Genomic DNA, 15,642 nt, shown 5'->3' with positions numbered 1-15,642 from the left:
CTCACTTTTGATGAGCAGATCCTAAACAACATCCCTCCTGATCTGTGGCTGACTGCTAAGGCTCACCTGCCACAACTTAGAAAAGACCACGATGCTGAAATTAGACAGACATAGTCCACCATTGGTGGTGGTGGGGGTAGTGGGGGAGATACAGAGAGGAGGGAAAGGGCAAGTCGGCACGAAAAAGAGAAAAAAATACAATTTAGATTTTTCTTCTTCCAAAGAAGGCTCAGATACATTAATACATTTTCTAACTACTCCAGGGAGTCAAGAACATAGTGAGATGTACAAAAACAAGAGCAGGCAGGGTTCTTCAAAGATTCTGGAAGATGAAGGATGAAGTCAAAACAGGGGGCCAGGGCTGACACCACTGCATCACAAGGCCCCCCTCTTTAGCCAGGAGGAGTCAGGCCTCAGAGTGGAACGTGGGGGCTGCATGTGAGAAGCCCAGCTTCATAAGCATTTACACACACATTCTCCCAGCTAAACTTTTCCTGTTCACTGTTTACCCCCAGCGTGTGGTCCATTGCCTGGAATAGAATAGATATTCAGTAAAGATTTCTTGAATAAATGAGGATAGAAAAGAAACTGATCTGGTTGTATTTGTCCCAGGTGTCCTTTATCTCTAGGAGCATGGGGTAGACAAGGTAGACCAGTGGTTCTCAACCTTGGCTGCATATTGAAATCACCTGGAGAGCTTTAAAAAATACTGATGCCTGGGTCCCATGCCTACAGATGGTAATTAAATGGCCCGGGAAGTGCAGGCAGGGCCTTGGAAGGGTTCAAAGCCCTCCATGTGATTATGCAGCTAAGGTTGAGGACCACTGACCTGGAAGTGGTGGTTCTGCCATCACCATGTTTCATATAAAATAAGAGGAAAAGGCTTTACATTGAAGCAGAGGGAATTTTGGCCGATATAAGGAAACCCTTTCTAGGATACTAAAATTTTCTGCCATCATAAATGATCCAAATGGCTGACATGACTTATTTGTGTACTATTTATTAATATAATGCAAAATTTCCCACTTTTTCTCCCCCCACTTGGCCTTACCAGTCAGATTTGAAGTAGAGGTGGAAAAATGGATCAGATAACCTGTACCATCTTGCAACTAAATGTGTGGCCTCTGCAGCATCAGCATGTCCTGGGAGCTTGCAGAATCTCAGCAGTATCCAAGACTTTCTGATTCAGAATCTGCATTCTAACAAGCTCTCCAGGATATTCATGTCTATGTTGAACTTTGAGAGTCATTGTCTCATAGAAATTTCTTTCTGTTCATGGATTCTGTGACTCCTTGTGAGTAGAGTCCCCATCATCAATAAGGGGAAAGAAGGGCAGCTGTGCCAAAACAGATGTAGGTGAGAAATAGTTGTGGTTTTCCCTTCCAAGATAAAAGCAACGAGATGTGACACTTTACAGTCCAGGCCTGCATGAACATTTGATTAGGTCTCAGTTTACTGGTCGATACAAATAGCAAGGTCTCAATGACACTTAAAGCCTCCCATTGCTCTACAAATCAATCCTAAATATTTTCTCTGACTCTGAAAGAGAAAACATTGAATTTTGAACTGCATCTACACTTCAAGTCAGAAAATTTGCCATGATCTGATGCTAATGAAATACATTTCCTGGTACCACAAATTACTGATTCATTCTCTTGACGTATACTTTAAAAATTTGCTCTATTATAATTTAATTGCTCTTTCTCTCTCTTTCTCAATATATACATATCTACACATAGCAACATATGGTTGAAGGTTGAGCTCTTGAGCTCCAAAGGGTCCTTTTTTTTTTTTAATTTGTTGGAACTGAATTGAAACAAATTGGATTTTCACTGTTTCTAATTTTTATTTTATCATTGACCTTTTATATGACCTTAGATAAGTCACAGAACTCTTCTGTACACAGTGTTCTCATTTGTAAAGGGGTTACAAATGGAACTGATGATGGTTAAAATCTTTCCAAGCTTTAAAAATTTTACATCATCTAGCCGGGTGACAGAGTGAGACTCTGTCCCAAGAAAAACAGAATTCTACCCTGTCTAAATGACTACTGGCTGATGTAGGAAATGTTTGGTTTAATTTCTTGGAGAATTAAAAGTTAAACTGATGCTTCATCAGTTCTTTCTCTCCCCTCCCCAAATAAATGAATAGTTTCTGTCCTTGATAAATCATGGGACTTTCGAGGAATTAACAATAACAACAAAGACTGGAAAAAAAATTGCTGTTCCCGGCAATCATCACAATGGTTAGGTGGAGGGCTAGGAGACGGCATTCCCACATGCACAAACTGGCTTCGGTTTAAACACGGAATCCAAGTATTGGAAGGGCTAATGAAGGTCATTTAATCAACCAGACAACTAATGCCCTTATCTTCTGCACAGCGTCTCAGCCAACTCTCTGTCCAGACAGTTTCAGGGAAAGGAAACTCAGTTACTTCTAAGTCAATTCTGTTCTATCTTGGACACCTTTGACCATCAAAAAAATCTTCCTATGATTTCCTTCCATTAGTCCTAGGGCTATCTTTTGAAGCTACTCAAAGTTAACTTAACACCTCTTCCCTGCAGCCCCAATCAGCTATTTTAATACAAGAAGCTCTCCCTCATCTTTTCCTTCCTTTCTCCAGCAAATATGCACGACATCTTCATTTCTCCATAATTAGCCTGTGGGGGCGTTTCTCATCATGCCAAGGGCATTTCTCTAACAAGTTCCAGGTTGTCTTTAACCATTGTAAACTGTTGTGCCCAGAAATAAATTCAGTTCTCTGGAAAGGTCTGATCAGGGTAATATAGAATATGGGTATCAGTTTGCCCAATCAAACACTATAAATTTATAGATACATCCTAAAATTTCAGTGATTGGTTTGTTTAAATGAAGTAGTCCAAATGTGTCCAAAAGAAATCAAATTCACTGCAACCACTAAAAACCATGCTTCAGAAGCGTATTACATGATATGAAAAAGCCTCATGGTGTACTATGTGCTCATCTCCAAAGATGGCTACCTTTTATGCAGAGTTCATTCCTGCACGGCACTGAATGTAGGCTGCGGCTGTGACTGCTTTGAGCAATAGAAGGTGGAGGTAGTTCTGCTCTAGAGCCTCTCAGCCCAGGTGTTAAAAGACCAGATAGCTGCTGCTTTTCTGCTCCTGGAGCCCTGAGCCACCAAGTTGGATGTCTAGGTTACCCTGCTGAAAACAAGGGCCACCTGGAGAAGCCTTGGAGGATAAGAGAATGCCGGAGAATGAGGGTCTACAGGGAACAGCAAGAAACCACCAAGTGGGGTGGTGCCTGTGGCTCAAAGAGTAGGGTGCTGGTCCCATATACCAGAGGTGGTGGGTTCAAACCTGGCCCCGGCCAAAAAAAAAAAAAAAAAAACACCACGTGAGTGAATAAACCATGCAGGACGCTCTAGCCCTCAATTGTCTGAGGCGTCCCACTTGAAGCCCAGACACTGTGGAGCAGACTTGCCATGGCTGCCACGTCCTGCCCAGGTTCCCGACCCACAGAATCATGGGAAAAACAACATTGTTTGTTTTTAACTCACCAAGTTGTTTTTGTTTTGATAGTGCAACAGATAACTGAAACAGATTGTTAGGGTGAAGAAAACATCACACAGAATGGCATCCTAAAATTGTGTGTGTGTATTCCCAAGTTTATTTTGTGCATGTACGTATGTTTCTACGTTTGTATGTATATTTTGATATTTACATTTATACACAAACATGCTAGTACTGGTTATTGCTGAGAAATGGGATCACAGGTAGATTTAAATTTCATCTTTCTGTTTCTAAGACTTTTTACTTTGTTTTTATTTTGTGATAAGAATTTCATAAAAATTTCTTAATACCGCATTAGTTTTTTTTGACATGCACTTCACACGGTTGGTTGGCATTAAGCTTGCTGTCAGCTGTGTGTGTTTGTGTATCATACATATACTGAGGGTGCCAAAAATGTATACACATTTTAAGAAAGGAAATAATTGTGTTATAATTGTAATATTCCATACATAACGATAGCAAAAGATGAAAACAAATCGCACTGAGCACCTCTTGTAATTGCAGAAGTCAAATGTGACTTGAGTCTTACAAATGTATATAGTTTTTCCTTTCTTAAAATGGGTATACATTTTTGGCACCCTCTGTATACATATAAAATATAAATTTGTATGTCTCCAAGATTGTGTTAAGATGACTTCCCCATCCCCATAGAAGGCAACCAGAGAAAGTACAGGTTTTACGCTACATAAATGGAAAACACCAAGAATCTCTCCTGCCTGGTAACCCCATTAGAGAACGTTCTCAGTTCTCAGGCTGTGCACTTCATTATTTTGCTACTGTAAAGCTCCTGTTTATGTGGTTAGGGAGAGTGGTTGCCATGGCAATGCAATCCAACTAATACCAGAATGTGTCTAAAAGTGGTGGAAGTGACTTTTTCAGGGTTTCCTCTGAAGATTAATCATCTTCTAAGAACTGTATCCTCTTTTCCTCTCCTGTTAGAATAATGGTAGCAGAGTGCTTTCCAGTCCTGGGATGTGGACAGCTTGAGGGAGTTGTCGGAGAAGGACAAAGACTACCGTCGAAGAAAAGGCCCAAACTGAAAAGGACCCCTTCCTGCTGACCGCTCCAGCTTCTTTTCATCCCTCTGCCCACTTGGCTGCTCTGCCGCACTTGGAAGCCCTCCTTCCCTTGGCTCCCTCCATCCTGACCTTCTTAGATGGCTGCCTTCATGGTTCTTTCCTTGTCTTTGGACCCCTGACTGAGACCCACCCTAAGGCCCAGTCTCATCCTTTCCTTTTCTCTTCTAACATTCTTGCTCTGGAAAGAGATTTCATTCTTCTTTTATTCTCTCTTGCTCTCGCCACACCCTTCCCAAGTCGGAGCTGCAGCCTGACCCCTCATTCCCTCTCACATCCTATCGCATGCCCTCCTGGGGCCTGCACGACACGTCACTTAGAGAGTAGGATTTCCATGATGGGGTGCTACTTCCCTTCCTGGTTCTTCGCCCATGTCCTCCCACACCAGCAGCAACATGCACCCTAGGCTGTCAGCCTGTGACGGGCTGTCCTCTCTGCCCTGCCCTTGCCCAGCCACTTTCTCTGCCTGAAACACCCTTCCCCCTCCTGAAAATGGCCACTGTGTCAGGAAGCTCCCCACTGGACTGGGCTGGGCGTCCTCCCCCATGCTGTACCTTCCTGAGCCCTGCTACCTCGTGGCGCCCTGGAGTGAGTCCTTTCTGTCTCCACTGTGAGGCTATGAGATTCTAAGGGCGGGGATTGTGTCTCATTCATTGCTGTTTCCCTGGAGCCTGGCACATAGGAACGCACAAGTGGATGTGTCGTCACTGCCTCAAAATGAACATCCCCAGACCGTCCCACCATAATACTCTGGTTTCTCTTCAGATCATATCAATCTTCTGCCTTTTACCAAACGATCCCCATCAATCTTACATCCTAATGTGGCCCTTTTCTGCAGTTTCAGTCTGTGCGGTATCTTTGGTTTCCTTTCGCTCTATAAGTTTTGATGATACTTCCACCACGATTTCCTACAAATTAGCATTTGTTTATTGCCACATTCCTGTCTTTGTTCCTCAGCTAAGACTAGATTTCATCCAAAGGATCCTGACTGACTCCCTGACCCGGCAGCTCCTGGTCTGAGCCACCCTGCACACAGCCTCTAGATCTGTGGTTCTAAGTAGTGCCCTGATATGCAGGGCCTGAGGCCTCCTCTCCTCTCCCCAGCCCTCCCTATCCTCCTCCCGATCCTCTGCTCCTTCCCTCTGCCTCGCCTAGAAGCTCTCCTTACCACCCCCTACACAGGAGTTCCCCCAGCTAAACCCTCTGTTATGGGTTCAATTGTGTCCCTTCCCTCCCAGTTTGTATCTTTTATATCCTAACCCCTAGTAATTCCAGATGTAACTTTATTTGGGTTGTTGTACATGTCATTAGTTAAGATGAGTTCACACTGGAGTAGGGTGGGTCTCAGACAATAAGACTGTGTCCTTGTTACAAGGGGAAATCTGGACGCAGAGACATGCACCCTGGTGAGTGCCGTATGGAGGAACTCGGGGAGAGTAGGACCAGCCACAAGCCAAGGTGACAGGCCTGGGACAGAGTCTTTCCTCACAGCCAAAGCCAAGGTGACGGGCCTAGGACAGTCTTTCCTTCTAGCTCTCAGGAGGAGACAACCCCGCTGACCACTTCATTATGCACTTTTAGCCTCCAGAACTTTGAGACAGTAAGTACATTGTTCAGTCCACCCACATTGAGGTACTTTGCTAGCAGCTCACCAAAGCCATATACTTCCGTACCAGTTTCCTTGGGTTCTCAATTCCCTTCTCATCCACATGCTCGGTTTGGTTCAGGCAGCTCTGCCGGGGCTGTTTGCCTGCTGCCCGGTGCCGTTCTCTGTGCCGGGAGTACGCTCTGACTCCCGACAAGATTCTTGGCCTCCAGGGCTGGCCCTTTGTCCTTCTGTGCATTCCTGATAGTATCTGGTACTTTGTGGGCCTACGGAGCAGACTGAATTTACTCCAGAGAGTGATTCCTTGCTCCTTGTCAGCATATTAGAGTTTTCCTAAACCCATCGTGGCCAGATAAGAGACCGCAGGCTCTAGGATACCAGGAGGGACACTGGCCAATAGCCGTATGGAGCTCCTGTTGACCTGGCGGAGCATATCGAGGCACAGTGTTAGGCCTGGGAGTGATGACAGGGAAAGAAATCCCTGTCCTGCTGAGGGTGGAAGGACTGTCCTGTCACAGAGAGCAGGGGACAGAGCTAGCAATTGAACAGGATCCCCTGACTCCCAGCCCAGTACTGTGGACAACAGCTGCCTGCCCTGTGGGAAGTGGGAAGGAGCTGGCAATGGGCACGTGGAGGGGTCCTGTAGCTGTAAGGCAGGTCAACACCCTCCAGGCCTAGTGATTTACAGAAGTATCAGCACAAGTGACATGAAGGCAGAGACCACAAAACAGGGGGTGGGGCAGAGGCAAGGCACCACACACCGTCAGTGATGGCCACTCTGTGCGCAGAGGGCAGTGTTCTGCACAGCCTGAGCAGAATACTGTCACCACTCAGGGTTAGCAGTGGCCTGATGGGCACAGCTGTGTGCCTGTGTGCGGATGCCAACCTCACCACCACTGTGTCTTGCACTGAAATGGTTCCTGGCACAACTAATAGGAAACCCAGAGCCCCACGTAAAAGTCCAAGCCTTTCTGAACGAAGCACAGAAAGAAACACATGTCAGAATTCATTATCTGACTGAAAGAAGGTCTTAAAAAATATTAATGCATATATATATTCTTCCAAATGCAAGAGTATATTAAACACTGTAACCCTGCAGCCGTCAGCCCTTCAAAATTATAGTCTAAAGAGGCCTGAGAAAATACTTACAATATTATTTTATATGGAAAATTCAGGCTTAAAAATGGTCCACGCAGTGTGAACCCCGCCGTGCAAAGAAATAAGCCGGAGAGGGGAGCGCTCCAGAATGTCCAAGGAGCGTGTTGGCGATTTCTAACCTACTCGATTTTCTTCTGTGCAATTCCAAATTTCTACGGTGAGCATGTATTATTTATAGAGCCTAAAGATAATTGTGTTTTTCTGTTAAAAACCCTAATTCTGTGTTTATAAGGAAATACAAGCTGTCAGGTGCAACCACATTCTCTGTGGCTTGGCAATGGTGACACCACTCTGCTCTCCAGCAAAAAAGGAAATCCCATCCCAGCTCTGTCAATCCAGCTACTCACATTCTGAATATTTCTGGAGCTGTCCAAATTCTTCTGGAGTGAGGGAAATCCACTGTTCTTCACTCATCTTTAACTTCGTGAGAGTGCCTGGAGGCCAGGAACCTTGTAGTGTCACCAGGGTAAAGCTGTGGCCCAGCCCAGGGCCTGGCTCATTGCAGGTGTGTAATGGATAAGCACTTCAGGAGATTCCCCAGAGGACTTGTCTATGGCAGCAGTGGGGACCTCTTAGCAGATGAGAAAAGACATCTGCTATTCCTCAGGCAGCATCCTCCTGTCTGCAGTCCAGGTCAATCCTGCAAGTAAGAAATCCTGGCTCTTCCTAGGTAGAAGCAGAAAAGACATTGTAAATGACAATGTTAGAGTTAAAAAAAAAATCCCCAAATGTTCTTTGCTGAATGGGGATAATGTTTCAATTGTTTTCACGTGAGGGATCTCCCCCCACGGAGGTCTGAGGAACACATGGACAGGAGGGCAGCACGGCTTCCATCATTTGCCTGGCGGTGTGTGGGATTCCAGTGGCAAACTGTGGCTGCATGACTAGATGAGCCCCCCCTGAACTCTGGGGAGTGTTATACATCCCGTATCCTCACGGCATGAAATGCCCTAGGCTGCTGGATGCCTCATGGGTAATTACAGGGCCAGCAGCCTATGTGAGGTAATTTGAAAGGTGAGCCATTCTCCCCTCCATTAATTTCCAAATTCCACCATTATAGCTGCTTACCTGCCTCTGGAAATACTTTGGAAATTCAAATACCCCCAAGGCTGACTAGCATCTAGTAACTGGATTGCAATGGAATACGTGGAGTGTATTGGTTATTTCTAACCTACGATTTTCATTCCCATCCTTCTGAGCCATGAAAAGGTTAGAGGGCAGGTCTGTGCCTCAGTGCGGGAGAGGAAGGGGAACCTGTTCAGACAAACACTTAGCAACTTTCCCTTAGAGCCTCTCCTAACTTGGAATATTTCTTTTTTTTTTTTTGTAGAGACAGAGTCTCACTTTATGGCCCTCGGTAGAGTGCCGTGGCCTCACACAGCTCACAGCAACCTCCAACTCCTGGGCGTAAGCAATTCTCTTGCCTCAGCCTCCCGAGTAGCTGGGACTACAGGCGCCCGCCACAACGCCTGGCTATTTTTTGGTTGCAGTTTGGCCGGGGTCGGGTTTGAACCCGCCACCCTCGGTATATGGGGCCGGCGCCCTACTGACTGAGCCACAGGCGCTACCCCCTAACTTGGAATATTTCATACCATGGGTGGTTAGATCAGTTTTGTGAGCTGCAAAATTAATGTAACAGGTCAGGACCAGCATTTAAAAACATGAACTAAAATAAAATAAGCAGTAATAGAGTTGAAAATTACTATTGGAGTGCATCTACCATAGTCAGGGTAAATATCATGTCACGAGCCTTTTCTTTTAGTTGTGCACATATATGTATACTGATTGCAGTGTGAAGTACATTTCTTATTCTAAAAAAATGGTTGGAAAGGCATCAACCTAACAGCAGGAGAAATAAAGACCAGAGGAAACATAGGCTCCAATGTTACCAAAGCATGATCTCAGTTTTAATAAAACAGAATCCCCACTCTGGGCACTGACTTAAGGCAAGTCTGGAGAGCCTGGAGCACGTGAGTAGTGCTAGATAAGACCATCCAGTGGGAAGGCATAAGTGGATGACCTCTGGAGGAGAGCATAGACCAGGTGTGGATCTGGAGGATTGAACTGGAGCTGAGGGAAGAAGCTGGAGGGAAGATCCTCCACCCACCAGAGCTCTCCCACAGTAGATGGGAATGCCTGGTAAGGGAGTGGGAGAGGGATGCCCGTGCCCAGCAACAGTCAAGCTCTAGTTTCTCACCTTAGAAACCCAACTCTTTTCTTCATCTTGCCAGCTAGGCAGCTTCTCAGTACCTGCTGCTGTCAAGGTCACTAGTGACCTGGCTGCCAAATACAATAGGCACGTTCAGTCCTTCTTTGCTTCATTTGCTCTGTCTGCAGCCTTTGACATGGCAGAAAACTCCCTCCTCCAAAGTCTCTTATCTTTCTGAGTGTTCCTCTTTGGTCTCCTTCAACCTCTTCTTCCGCTCTCTCCTCAGTCCACGTGTGTTCCCTGAGGGATCCCACCCACTCCCACAGCTTCAGTGACCCCCAGACCTGCTGCTCCAGCCCTGAGCTCTCTCCTGCATCTGAAGATCAGACATTCAGAACACTCAGCATCTTTTCCTTTCAGCCTCTTCTTTCTAGATATTCAGGAGGCTTAATTCAGATCTGAATATTCAACTGTTTACTGTGAATCCTCTGTGAGTCCCAAACCATTCCAGAACTACAACCAGCCACTCTGCCTCTGCATTCTGGTCACACCTGAGAGGACCAATACCCAGGCCGGAGGCTCAGAAAATCTCCTCCCCCTTCCTCCCCTGCCAAACCCCGCACAGCAGTCCTGGCGTTTGTCCTTTGTCCCTCCTCTTCATCATGCCAGCCCTTTCATTAACTCAGAGCCTGTTGTCTCTTGCCTGTTATTCGACTGCAGCCTCCCGCTGGTCTCCCTGCCTTGGCTTTCCTCTCTTCCCCTTGGTTTCTAAATTGCCAACCAGATCACATCTCTCTCTGTAATAAAATTCTTCAGTGGTTTCTATTGCTTATAGAATAAAATGTAATCTTTTCATGATACACAAAGCTCTTTATGACCTGGCTCTTGATTATCAATTGAGTCCAAAAGTGAGAGGTGCCCTTTAGAAATATTTTTTGTCCTACCAGGGAATGCAACGTTGCAACCACTATTACCCTCACTATTGCTGTCATTTAATGGACACTTATTTCACACTGTGCTATTTCTAAATGCTTTACATACATTATCCAGCCTAGTCTCCGTCACAACTTGTAAATGAAGTACAGCTGTCTCCGTTGTGCAGATGAGGAAGATGAGGCTGGGTGTTTAGTAAATATGGTGAGGAGAAAAAAGGAGCCATAACACTTTTGTTTTAAGAATGCCTCTATGTCCTGATCATTCTGCACACTTTCAGAAGCACAGAGAGCCTAGCGGACCCAGAGACATGCTGTGTGATAGAACAACGCTGAACTCAAAATCGGAAGGCACGAACTTGAATCTCGGTTCTGCCCTTTCTAGCTATTTTACCCTAGACAAATTTTCCATTTCTTGAACTTTGGTTCCTTCATCAAAAAATGAAGATACTAATAAAAATGCTTACTGGATTGCTGTTAGGATTAAGTGAGTAAATGTATGCAAAAGCCAGATCTCCACCTAGTATGCCTATCCCATAGTGAAAACTAAATAATTATTATCATCCTATTAGTAATATGGCTTAAAGAGCCAGCTGACAGTAATTGGGTGAAAAGTCTCTAGTGCTATGCCAGAGGTTTCTGAACTTGATCTTATCCTGCTCCAGGTTATTGTAATTTTGTAATCAGTCATCAAACTTTTATCCACGAATTTTAACATTCACTGATTATTCTTGCCTGGATTAATTATTACCATGACAATGATATTTTAATTTCATCATTCCTTCTACATTTATTAGTTGAGAGTCTGTTGTTAGGAAGAGTTTTCCTTTCTTTATATCATTATATGCTACAAATACTGCCCTAGTCTAAAAAAATACAAAATATAAGATAAATAAAATTATAAATACACCAAATAAATTTACACAATTATAAATATTTATAGAAATTAATATAAAAGTATATTACATTTACATATAATACAGATTTACTTATATTCATGGATGCTTATTTTATTTACTGAGTGATAATCTGTTGCTATCTTTGACTTTCAAATTGTTCCAGGTTTGATCAAGGGAAGCTCATTCAAGGTGGTTTTTTGTTTTGTAGACATATCCCCAGCATTCTTTGAACACGTCCTTATTTCTGGCACTGTGAAATGTTTCAGGCTTATCTCATGCTTTCTCAGCTTGAGTTATCCACGAAGCCCCGATTCCTTTTAGTAGAGAATGTTTGAAGCCAAAGGTTCAGAGGCTGTGTGTGTGCTCACTTGCAACTGGGGGGTCATTGCTTCTAGACCCTCTCAGGGACAGAGCTACAAAATCCGGGCATGCCTGTGCACGCACACACACACACACACACACACACACACACACACACACACACACACACCTTATCTGTTTGTCAGTCTATGTTAAAAAACTCCATGTCCCCACTCACACCTCTAACTCCAGTCCATTACTTCAATATCAACTGTAGCCTTCCCCTCATTCTATATTTTAAAATTTCTTCTCTAACAAATTTTGTTTCCATTATCTGTAATATCCTTTTTGCTCAATACCCAGAAGATAGTTTCAAAATTGCCAGTGCACACCTCTGTGAAAAAACAAAACAGAGTTCAAGCCTGGTTTACAGGGCTCCTGCTTTCATCAACGTCATATCCTCAAAATAGTTACTTAGCTTAGTTCTTGCCGGCTCCCATTTGTGTCTTTCTGTTTGTCTTTCCTTTTAGGGTGTCTCCCTCAATGGGGAATTCTCTTTGATTCTTTTTATTATGGTTCTAAAAGTCAGAACCATGTAAGGTAGACTCGAAGAAATATCGCTTCCCCCGTTCCTCTGACCCTGCCCCCGCGCCGCTTCTCCAGTTTATTCACACCCACCCCTCACAGTGTCTAGTTTATCTTCTCTGGGTTTATTTTTGCACAAGTGAGAAAACACATGGAGGATATCTTATTTTCCCTCTTTCCTTACACAAAAGGTAGCATATTATGGATTGCCGTCTGCACGTTGTGTTATCACTTCAGAATCACTCCGAACACTTTCATAGAGATTGTCCTCAGTCAGAGCCAAATTTGACTTGGACACTTACCTGCTTAAAACCCTTCTAAGGCCTCTCTTGGCCGCCAGGATAAAGAGCTGGCTCCTTAGCCAATCGCAGAAGGTCCTTTACCTGTGGTGACAGCTCCTCTCCCCGTTCTCACCCTGATTACCCCCTGCCCCCCCCACACCACCTTCCAGCCAGATAGATGGACCTTCTGGCTTCTCCTAGCACCAGCCAAGTGCCTGGCACCTGGTGGGAGCACGTTCTTTTCTGGCACTGGGAAACACTAGTTAATGGACTGGCAAATCCAGCATGCCTTTAGTCTTCCTGGAACACCCCTCACTCCTTCCTTCCCACAGCAAACCACTACTCATCTATCTGGTTACAGATAAAAAAAGTCCCATCTTCTCTGAACTTTTTCGAACTCCTTGAGCAAATTTACAAAAATCTATCCCTCAGTTGTGGTAGCTGATGGTCCCTTGTGGGAGCCAGATACCCACACAGTAATTAATATCCAAGCAGATACGGGTAGTGGTACACATATGCCCAGAGACTTATGGGTATCTAATGTTCTGAAGCAGGCACGGGGGTCAGGAAAAGCTTCCTGAATGAGCTGATGCCCTGACGAGGAGGGAGAGTGAGGTGAAGAGGGGTGTTCTGCAGTAACTCAACAGATATGCACATTAGTATCATTGGTGTTCCATTGTAGTTCAGTGGTTGGCGTCACAGTGGAAGGAGTTGTCCTGTTCTTTATTTCCATCATGAAAAGCTTGGGGCCTGAAACACTGCCTGACTCTCCACACAGTATCCTGAGTTTCTGCCCTTTGACAGAGATGACAGCTGACACACAGGAGGGCTTGCCCCAGCTCATGGAACTGGGCAGTTCCCTCAGCAGCCTGACCCGTCACTCCCCTCACGGAGACTCATGGCAGTATGAACACTCTTCTTATTACCAATCTGAATATCATTCCCGAGAGAAACAAGTTAAGGGTTTTCTAAATAAATCCCAGATTGCCCATTGTCTGATGTGGGTGGGAGAGGAGAATTTTCTGTCACCACAGAAATGTCACTCTGAGCAATTGCTTCAGCTCTTGGGGCCTCAGTTTCCTTGTCTATGAAATAAGGGGGTGGGAATAATGGTTTCTAATGCATTTCCTAGCTCTGCAATTTTATATACTGGATCGAATTCTATTTGTTCTGTACAGATGTCGGCATGGAAATCACAAGTCAGAAGGAAGACGGCAAATTCAATGAGTATTGAATTGCACTCCAGGTCTCTATTCATTCAGATGAATCAGCCATACCCAATTATCTAGGAACAAACACCTCTTCAACTCCTCTTTGCTCTCCTAAAAACATTAATTCATGAACACGACATCAATTGGGAACGCTTATTTATATGCATCTGAAGGTTTATAACAAACCCATAATGAATACATTTTTATAAGGGAAGAAAGCCTAAAAGCTATGAAGATAAGAACCTGTCTTCTCAGACTTGTGATAAGTCACAATGTGACACTTGCCCCATCTCTGACTTTTAATCCTAAGTTCCTTCTTCAACCCTGTCACTCTGACAAATACTAGGGAGTGTGGCTCAAGTTGCTCTGAGAGAAGCCCCCTTTCATGCCCAGAGTGGGCTGGGAAAATCTTCTCTGCCCCCAATAGCACTCGGGGCCTTTCTCCATTATAGCCACACTGCATGTACTGGTCAACTTTCTTCCCTGCTGGAATCTGAACTCCTTCAGGGAAGAAAACAGCTTCCTGTACTCTTTGTAACTCTACCTATTATAAGATTTCTACGTGTTCATTTCTTGACCACTAGCAAGGTGGTTATCACCTTTTTTTGATGAAGACTATTTGCATAGAGCCAAAGATCCTACCACATCTGTTTGCAGTGTCCTTATAGAAGAAGAATTGAGTGATAATAAAGACTTAGAAAAAAAAAGTTGGAGTAAAAATCATTTATGAATTGTTTACTTTTTTTAATACCTTTTTTTATTGTTAGGGATTCATTGGAATTGCTTACTTTTTAATAAAACATATGCATTGGTATATTTTAACATCAAGATAGTGCCCTATACATGTATAGACTATCAGAGTTAGGCAGTTATAACCTATCAGAGTATTATGCTTACCCTGATGGTATGTTTCAGGTTACATTGCATGAATTCATGAACTGTCACTGCTGGGGTAGTCTGTCACATTGGTGGTCCCCCCCTGCCCTGTGTAGGGGCTGTGCCTGACACTTGCCTTCACCAAGAGAATCCAGTAGAAGTGACACTGAGCCAGTTTCAGAAGTGAGCCATGGAAAGGCCTGGCAGCTCCTTGTGTGTTCTTGGGGGGCACTGAACAGCCATGTGAGAGGATCAGCTTCTCTGCCGGAGAAATCACATACAGGCCACATGGAGAGGCCCCATGGATGAAGGGAGACCTACTCGGACAGCAACTGAGCAATCCAGCTGACGATGGGAACTGACGCCCCAGATGTGCGATCTCAGCCTAGCATTGCGGCCCACCCTCAGCCACCTCAGCCATCCTGGTGTAGGGCCAGGAGTGAGACAAGAAGCCACTTTGGATTTTACAGCCTTAATGGACATCATGTGGAGCGGAGAAACCCACTCCTGCTGAGCCTTGCCTGGATTTCCAATGCGCAGGATAACGAAAGGATTGTTGAGCAAGTTTTGGGGTAGCAAGTTATGTAGTCACAGATAACCAAAACAACTATATGAACACTTTTGTAGATTATGTATTTATTTAGAAACAGGATATGCATGATTCATGCTTGAACCACAACTTACTCATGTCTTAAAATCTAGTAATTAGAAAATTACAGGCTAAAAATAGCTTCAGATGCAAATGTGTACTGCTGCCTGCTATAGGGTTAACCAAATAGCCTTTACTATCAAACACGATCATGATGAAGGCAAATGAACTGTAATTTCTAATTAAAAATCAAGAGCAGCAGTAGCTGAAAACCACAACCAACTTAATGCTAAGACTGACATGCAATGATAACAATGTGGCCTGCCCCAGGTCACAGGATTCTGTCTGTTTGAGTACAGGGGCGACAGCCGCTGAGCATGTAAAAGCAGGCTGACTTCACAGATAAGTGGATTAGAGCCCTCAGAG

At 44.4% G+C, this 15,642-nt stretch overlaps 1 protein-coding gene across 2 annotated transcripts in view; it reads right to left on the bottom strand.

Annotated features, from left to right (window-relative positions):
* DGKG (diacylglycerol kinase gamma) overlaps positions 1 to 15,642 on the bottom strand; it is a 224,144-nt gene that overhangs the window by 170,726 nt on the left and 37,776 nt on the right. For both annotated transcript variants that reach the window (XM_053565639.1, XM_053565638.1), the window contains exon 2: positions 7,742 to 8,060. In XM_053565639.1, the coding sequence (XP_053421614.1) occupies positions 7,742 to 7,808 (67 nt within the window). In that variant the 5' untranslated portion in view covers positions 7,809 to 8,060. The remainder of the gene's footprint in view (positions 1 to 7,741; positions 8,061 to 15,642) is intronic.

This window comes from Nycticebus coucang, chromosome 16 (genome assembly GCF_027406575.1).
Source record: "Nycticebus coucang isolate mNycCou1 chromosome 16, mNycCou1.pri, whole genome shotgun sequence".
Lineage (NCBI taxonomy): Eukaryota > Metazoa > Chordata > Mammalia > Primates > Lorisidae > Nycticebus > Nycticebus coucang.
This window is presented reverse-complemented; position numbering and strand designations above follow the sequence as displayed.